This window comes from Pangasianodon hypophthalmus, chromosome 20 (genome assembly GCF_027358585.1).
Source record: "Pangasianodon hypophthalmus isolate fPanHyp1 chromosome 20, fPanHyp1.pri, whole genome shotgun sequence".
Taxonomy (NCBI): Eukaryota; Metazoa; Chordata; class Actinopteri; order Siluriformes; family Pangasiidae; genus Pangasianodon; species Pangasianodon hypophthalmus.
The window spans coordinates 13,552,886-13,561,421 of NC_069729.1; the positions used below are offsets into that span (position 1 = coordinate 13,552,886).

Consider the following 8,536-nt stretch of genomic DNA (forward strand, 5'->3'; position numbering starts at 1 on the left):
CTATAAGAAAAATATTAGAAAAAAATTAAATATAAAGAAAAATATATACATAAAAAGATTTAATATAAAGAAAAATATAAAGAAAAATATTAAATATAAGAAAAATATATACAAAAAATAAAAAATATAAATTAAAATAAAGTGTATAAGAATATATATATGGACATATGGATGGTGGCAGCAGCAGTCTGAAATCACAATAACAGGGTTTAGAAAATCTTCAGTATTTTCCAAATTCCCAGATTAAGTAATAATCACAATCAGCAGAAAACCACAATTAAAAGGTTTGTAATATTTTATCATTTCTTTATTGCAACAGCAGCATAACAAAGGATTTTAAAGAAAAGTCAACATCAATCTTTAAATGATATCTGTTTAATACTGTAAAATTAATATTATTTACTGAATTACTATTAAATGTTATTAAGTAGGTCCTGAATGCAGTAATCTGCCTGTAGACATATAATGGCAGTCTTGTGCCACAAGATGGCGATGCAATATTTAAAATAAACAAATAAATAAATACTTTAAAAAAATAGAATTTTAAAAAAATCTTTTTAATTTTTACCTTTACAAACCTCAGGCTCTCCTTAAATGTACTTAATTTGGGGCCAAACTGGTATACGAGTCAAATGAAACAGCCTTGTCTTGTTTTGGATTTAATCGCGTCTGTCTGCGTCATATGTCTGCGCCACGGAAGTTGTTGTTCTTGCGTCATATTTTTGCGTCGGCGCTCTGATACGTAAGGGTGTCTGCCTTGAAAAGCAGCCATGGTGAGCATACGTTTATATACAACTGATAAATGAGTGAAAAAATATATATAACTCAAAAATGGCTACATTCTGTTGGTTAATGATATGTTTTGAGATTCTAGGTACTCGTAATTCACCAGAATTTCTGTGTTTGAAAAACTTCTCTCTCTTGCTTGGTGAATTAGCTAGTTAGCTTAACATGATGCCAAGTTATAATGCAGCAATGAAATCATTTAATTAATTTTAATTAATAACAATGTGTTTTATAAAACAGGCTCGAAACGCAGAAAAGGCCATGTAAGTATTGATTTGCATATATCTATCTATGTATCTTTCTTTCTTTCTATCTATCTATCTATCTATATATATATATATATATATATATATTTGAGTGTCTGTTTCACTTCAGTTGAGTTCTATGTATCTATGTATCTTTCTTTCTTTATATATATATATATATATATATATATATTTGAGTGTCTGTTTCACTTCAGTTGAGTTATATTGCTGAAGAATCTATTTGTTACTACTTCCTTGTTTTCTTCTCTGCAGGACGGCCTTGGCCAGGTTTCGTCAAGCCCAACTAGAAGAAGGAAAAGTGAAGGTAAGGTCATTGTTTAATTTTGTCATGTATGTGGATTTAATCATTATACTGCAGTAATTTATAATCCCAGTATCTGGTGTCACCCAGAAGAGAATGTGCTCCTTTTTGAGTTTGATTTCTTTGGAAATTTCTTTCTCGTCTCGTCTCATCTCATGTCATATCAGGGACTTTTTCTTTACACTGTCACCTCTGGTTTGCTCATTAGGGATCAATATCTACATCTTATTTTTTTCTATAAACCTGCTTTGTGATCATGTCAATTGTTAAAAGCACTATAATTATTGTACTTATCATATTAATTACTTTTTCTGCTTTGTGTGACTATTACAGGAGAGACGGCCTTATCTTGCCTCAGAATGCAACGAGTTGCCTAAAGCAGAGAAGTGGAGACGGCAGGTAAGAGAAATCTATTATACGTATTTAATTATGAATCTACGACATGTCTTTGACAAGTGTTCGTGTTTAGGTGCAGAGAATTCTGCCAATCCAAATTTATTATGATTGCAGATTCAGAATATGCAGTGCCAATATTTGTATGGTAAACTCAGCAGTTTGTTGAAAGTCTCATTTTTATTTTACATCATGGACTCCAAATCAAGTGCATGTGTGTGTGCGAGAAGCAGCAATAAGTGACAGCGTTGCTGTAACGATGGCAAGTCTGAATCCTTTCAGCATTAAAGTGTCTGTCATTAGATTATCATGTTAGCTGAGTGGTCAGGTGCCTCTCTTGGTTTTTTTGGATTGTGTCTTAGCAAAATGTTATTCGGATATCCTTAGTGAACAAAAGGCCAGAAGAAGAATTTCTGTCATGCATCATTCTACTTCAAAATGTTGGTAGCATGCCCATCTAACCTTGCAGTTATTTTGAAATCTTTTCAAATTTGCAGCAAGAACTTTTTCTTGTTGCACCTGCCATGTTGGTCAGCATGCATCATCACACAAGCTTGTGCAAAACATACACAGAAAATAGCTATTGTGAAAGTCATCGTTTTCAGCAGTTCATCATTTTCGTTGTAATTAGTCAAATTACAAAGAAAAAAAATTTTGTTTATTTGTGTTTATGTAAATGACAACTGTGCTTTCTGACATTTAGCGTTACATCTGATGTGATATAAGTAGAGTAATCAGTGCACCTCAGCAATCAGGCTTCTTTATCAATGTGTAGACTGCACACATACATAAACATTTGTGCTCACTAAAACCAAACTATTTTTGTTAACTTTCCTTATAGATCATCAGTGAAATTTCAAAGAAGGTGGCACAGATTCAGAACGGTATGTCTTTTATCATACAGCGGCTACGTATGTGCTGATAATGTTACTAACTAACTTATTGTAGATTTAATTACACAGTAAATACATACTTTAGTAAATTGTGAAAATAAAGTATGCCATAGACAACACATGTATTCAGTGCTCTTTTTCTTCATCATGCCACGTATATGACACAGTCAGCTAGAAAAATGTTTACGGAATTTAGGAAACATGGAATTTAACATTCAGCGTGTAATTTTACCTTTGAAGTATCATGGAATGTTGTATAAGAGATTAGAGGCACATATCTGAAACTATATTTATTGGTATATTGTTCAGTCAGAGCCATAACATTTTACAGATGAAACTATATAATGATTTTTTTTTTTTTTTTCTGAATCAGCTGGTTTAGGGGAATTCAAGATTCGTGACTTGAATGATGAAATCAACAAGCTTCTCCGTGAGAAGGGCCACTGGGAGGTTCGAATCAAAGAACTGGGAGGCCCTGACTATGCGGTAAATACTTGTAATCCACCCTGCATGAGCAAATATAAGAATTCCTAGTACAATTCTATATAACTCTATAGCTATGATGTGCTTGCATAATGATTAGTTATTACTTTGGAACACTTCCTGTATGTTCTAGATATAACTGTAGTGTACCTACATTAGGTATAACTATATACTTACATGTAGAGTTACAAATGATTTCAAGGTGATTCTAACTTCTGAATTTTGCCTGCATGTGCATTAGAGAATCGGACCAAAGATGCTGGATCATGAGGGCAAAGAAGTACCAGGAAACAGAGGTTACAAATATTTTGGAGCTGCAAAAGACCTGCCTGGAGTCAGAGAGCTCTTTGAAAAAGAACGTATGTTAAATTTTCATAATAAAAGGAAAATCCTAAATGTATCCATTTGCTTTTATAAGTCTCCGGACCATGTGACGTTTACCTGATTATGTCCTTTATAGCTGTACCACCACCCAGAAAAACGAGGGGTGAGCTGATGAAGGAGATCGATGCTGAGTATTATGGCTACCGAGATGAGGACGACGGTGTGTTAGTGCCCTTGGAACAAGAATATGAAAAACAAGGTAGGGCATGTTACATAAAAACAAGGTAGGGCATGTTAGATAAATCACTTCTTTTAGATGTAGTGCTCTGCAAGGAACTTGTTCCCTAACAGTTACTCTAATATGATCGCCAGCGTTTATACCTGTTAAACATTTTGGCTGGAACAGTCCCACCAAAAATGTACACAAACATCCCCTTACTCTAAATGTAGTTGAGCGATTAAGACATGTCTAACAATTTTATTTTATTTTTTTTGCACTTGAGCTATGAGGCTATCGTATAAGCATGGTGCAAGCTGCTTAAATAGTGAATAGCGAAGTGACTTGTGGCCAAGTATGGTGACCCGTACTCGGAATTTGTGCTCTGCATTTAACCCATCCAAGTGCGCACACACAGTACTGAACACACACACACACACACACACACACACACACACACACACACACACACACACACACCGTGAAACTGTGGGCAGCCTTTTTTTGCTGCGGCGCCCGGGGAGCAGTTGAGGGTTCGGTGCCTTGCTCAAGGGTCTCACTTCAGTCGTGGTATTGAGGGTGGAAGAGAGCGCTGGTCATTCACTCCCCCACCTATAATCCCTGCCGGACCCGAGACTCGAACCCACAACCTTCAGGTTCACCTTCGGGTTCACCTTCGGGTTACAAGTCCGACTCTCTATCCATTAGGCCACGACTGCCCCCACACTTGTGATAAATCTGTATTAAAAATGAAATGCACAAATCAAACTATAACCTGTACGTATATTATCAGAAGCTCTGAAATTCCGCCTTCAAACTTTTGACCATGCTTCATCCCCAACACTGTGCTGAAAAAGAAAGTGATTCATAAAGTCAAAATTGCTGTTTTTTTGCATGACATAAAGGCAATATCATACTTTATCATAAGCTGTGATGTTTCAGCTTGCAAAGTTTTTTTTTTTTTTTTTTTTTTAAATTTAACCTTAGAAATGTTTTCATTTTTGCTGATGTATAGTTTTTTTCCCTCCTTTTCTTGGCCAACCAGATATAGATGTAAAAATATACATGTGCACTTTATTCTTGCTATATAGGGTGCAGCACATGGTGTTTTGTATACAAGTTGTGTATATATACCTAAGAAACTGCCATTTTATATTCAGCTACAGAAAACATCCTGTTAAAAAAATGTCTTGTATGTTGCATCACAGTTTAGAACTTTTACTTTATACTTTATAAATTTTTTATTAAATGGATATATATCTAAACAGTTAACGTATGCCATAATTGGGATGAAAATGTGGATTTTTGTGTCTGCACAATATAAATATTGTATATAGTATGAAAATTCGTAAATTTGTAAAATAATTTGTCCTATGTTTCGAGAATCGTGGTCATCTTGGCTTAAAGTTACTACTCCATTATGAAACAGGATGCGTCTCACATGCAGTTTAGTTACAATCACGATCAGTTAAATGAGGGACGAACCTAGTTTGATTGTCTCGTGTCTCTGGAAAATGCATCCCACCACGAGACACTCATACTGCTGCTAAAACGTGATTTCACTTTATTTTTGTCCACACAGACACACACATTTTCACAGTTTCACAGTAAGACACCAGGCTGTTCTCATAATGATGTGGATATAAAGGTGTCTTTGTGTGTACATTGAGAGACTTGTGGCCTTACATGCTGGTCATATCCCCGGCCATGTGTTTGCTATTTGGGTTAATTATCTGAATGGTAGACATGCAGCTTGAGGTTTGGTGTGTAACTGTGAGCCAAAGTCAGGGAGCTATGCTGCAGTACCATGTGACCTTCAGTCACAACCTCTTGGCTCACTTAGTAAGGCCTGAGGATTTTCAGTCAAGCTATCTCATAACAACTTTGCATGTTTCAAGAAGACAACGTTGACACGTAACATCCAAGTGGCAGTGCAAGGTTCAGTTTGGGAAATATTAGAATATTATTTAAAGCAACTTTTTAAGCAGCGCACTTCTCAAGTCTCTTGCAGACTGGAACAGGATTTCATCTAGGATTCTCCTGTATTTGGCTCCATCCATCTTCCCCTTATTTCTGAGCAGTTTCCCAATACCTGCTGATGGGGACCATTGCCAGAATATGATACTACCACCACCATGCTTCACATGCTTCAGCAACTTTACACTAAAGTTGCTCAGTTCTGGTCTTGTCAGACCAGAGCAACTTCTTCCGTGTTTGTTGAGTGTCCAACATGCCTTTTGGCAGACTTGTAAGGATTTTTTTTTTCACTTCTTTTCACTGTTCCATAATGCCCAGGTTTGTGGAGGGTCTGGGCTCTGGTTGTCTTTTGAACAGCTTCTCTGAATCCACATCTGAGTTCTGGATCTCTCCAGCGTCTTCAGAGTTTCCCTTGGCCTCTTGGTTCCTTCTCTAATGTTCTCCTTTTTCCCCCCACTTCAGCTTGACATATAATCCCAATAATTATATAGCAAGTTTTAATACTGCAAAAAGTTCAGCGGTGGTGAATACTTATGCAAGGCACTGTATGTTGCACTTGAAGTAAATATATGTCCTTGAAGCATTGATCTGTTGTTTTATTCATTTTCTCACAGCAATAGCAGAAGCCATTGAGAAGTGGAAGGCAGAAAAAGAGGCTCGTTTAGCTGGGGGCGGAGGGGCAAAAGAGGTGGAAGAAGAGGAAGAATACATATATGCTGTCAAAGATGATGAGGTAATGGAACAAGCAGAACACCATACGTATTAATGCCTTACACTGTGATGCCGCAAATCCAGTTTATGAGTGTGTCATGACAGCTACTGTACTGCACTGTGGGCATGCGCTGTCCAACTTTTTTTAGGTTTCAATAAGAAAGAGTAGCAGCTAAAATGCTTGGTCCATAGTATTTATTTTTATTATTTTTTTTTTCCCCAAATACTTATTATTAACATTGACTATCCAATGAAGTTCTTCAAAATGATTTTAATTATTTTGATTATTAAATTGGTTATTATTCGACGATTTGTTGATCATTGATAAGTGTTCTTTGTTCTAAATTGAATTCTATTTTTGTTTGCAGTCTGATGATGAGATGAGGGAACAGATGGAGGGAGAGGATGGAGCACAAACCTTTATTGCTCATGTACCTGTGCCATCACAGAAAGAGGTGAGAAACTGAATGTCATACCGCGTCAAACAGAAAATATCAGGTAGACGGAATTAGGGGTGCGTTGGTCAGGGCTGCACAGTTCATAATAAATAATTCAATAATTTGGCCTACATAATTCATTGTGAAATGCAACAAATAATTCATTTCATTTTGTTTTATGCATACTGAATCAATTTAGCATTCAGTGAAACTGCACAGCTCGTCAGTAATGAAGTTCAATTTGTCTATATACTATAAGCTGTAAATCACTTTTAATCACAGCATTAGAATAGACATAATTGTTTTGTCAACTATTCATGCACCACTTCTTCTAAGTTGAGCTAAAAATTAAACCTGCACTTTAATGATAAAATTGATTCACCACAGATCGAAGAAGCCTTGGTCAGAAGAAAAAAGATGGAGCTGCTCCAGAAGTACGCCAGCGAGAGCTTAATGGCACAAAGTGAAGAAGCTAAAGCGCTGCTCGGCTTGTAACGATACCCGTCTCCAAGTACAGGCTCAGGATTTCCAACATCAAAGTTCATGCATTTAATTGTTTGTTTTGAGGGTATTCAGGTGATGCAGAGTAAATGTGTATAATGCCATTCAAAAATTGAAACTGGAACTCTTGAACCCATATTGATGTGCATGTGACTGTCTAACTGGCAAAATGCATTGCAGTGGCTCATATATGCCAATATAATGACACACTGTCGTTTCTGTTTATAAGAGGAGTGTTTTATGATGTGACTGTACCGTATTATTCCAGCCATTTCCGAATGTCAGACACTATATGGCCAAAAGTTTTTGGACACCTGACCATCACACCCATATGTGCTTTTTGACTATCTCATTCCAGATTTAGTCCCCCTTTGCTGTTATAATAACCTCCACTCTTCTGAGAAGGCTTTCCACTAGATTTTGAAGGTTCTGGGGATTTGTGTTCATTCAGCCATAAGAGCATCAGTGAGGTCAGGCACTGATGTTGAGTGAGAAGGCCTGTCACGTAGACAACGTTCCAGCTCATCCCAAAGGTGTTCAGTGGGATTGAGGTCAGGGCTCTGTGCAGGACATTCGAGTTCTTCTACAGCAACCTTGGCAAACAGTGTCTTATTGGAGTTCGTTTTGTGCACAGGGGCATTGTCATGCTGGAACAGGTTTGTGCCTCTTAGTTCCATTGAAAAGAAATTGTAATGCTACAGCATACAAAGATATCCTATACAATTGTGTGCTTCCAGTTTTGTGGCAACACTTTGGGGAAGACCCACATATGGGTCGTGATGTACAGGTGTCCACATACTTTGGCCATATAGTGTGTTTTGGGGAAATATGTTGTTGAATATCAACACCAGCTAACAATTCTTTGTAAATATGTTTTGTATACAGTGCTCGCATTTTTGGACCAGTAAAAATTTTCTACAAAAGTGGTTGATTTTGTATTTACTTGGCTTCATTGTCTGTTTAACAATGAGGTCTTTTTCATTAATTTAGAGGACCAGAGGAATAGGTTGTGACATGGAGCTGTGTGTGCTGTGTTTTTGTAATTTTTTTACATTATTGTGTGAGTATACAAAACGATTGACTAACAGTTAAAACCTGAAGTAGTTCTTTGCCTATATTTGATAGAAATAAGGTTTGTGGGTGTTTTTTTTTTGTTGTTGTTGTTTTGTTTTTTGTTTTTTTAAACCTTCTCAATAGACCTAACTGTGCCTAAATAGTTGTGACAGGATATTTATACAGTATATTGA

The 8,536-nt window shown here is 36.5% G+C and overlaps 1 protein-coding gene across 1 annotated transcript; it reads left to right on the forward strand.

Annotated features, from left to right (window-relative positions):
- Nucleotides 1-423: 423 nt before the first annotated feature.
- Nucleotides 424-8,212, forward strand: isy1 (ISY1 splicing factor homolog). Its single transcript, XM_026932508.3, has 11 exons — nucleotides 424-773; nucleotides 1,027-1,049; nucleotides 1,305-1,356; nucleotides 1,687-1,752; nucleotides 2,588-2,630; nucleotides 3,013-3,125; nucleotides 3,364-3,481; nucleotides 3,583-3,705; nucleotides 6,255-6,373; nucleotides 6,720-6,806; nucleotides 7,176-8,212. Exons 1-11 carry the CDS (start codon nucleotides 771-773, stop codon nucleotides 7,281-7,283), a joined length of 855 nt encoding a protein of 284 aa, XP_026788309.1. The 5' UTR covers nucleotides 424-770; the 3' UTR covers nucleotides 7,284-8,212.
- Nucleotides 8,213-8,536: the final 324 nt, after the last annotated feature.

What these genes read in the sequence shown, in the direction of transcription:
- isy1 (XM_026932508.3), top strand. An exon ending in CAGAGAAGTGGAGACGGCAG is followed by an intron (nt 1,753 to 2,587) that starts GTAAGAGAAATC and finishes CTTTCCTTATAG; the next exon opens with ATCATCAGTGAAATTTCAAA. An exon ending in AGAGCTCTTTGAAAAAGAAC is followed by an intron (nt 3,482 to 3,582) that starts GTATGTTAAATT and finishes TGTCCTTTATAG; the next exon opens with CTGTACCACCACCCAGAAAA.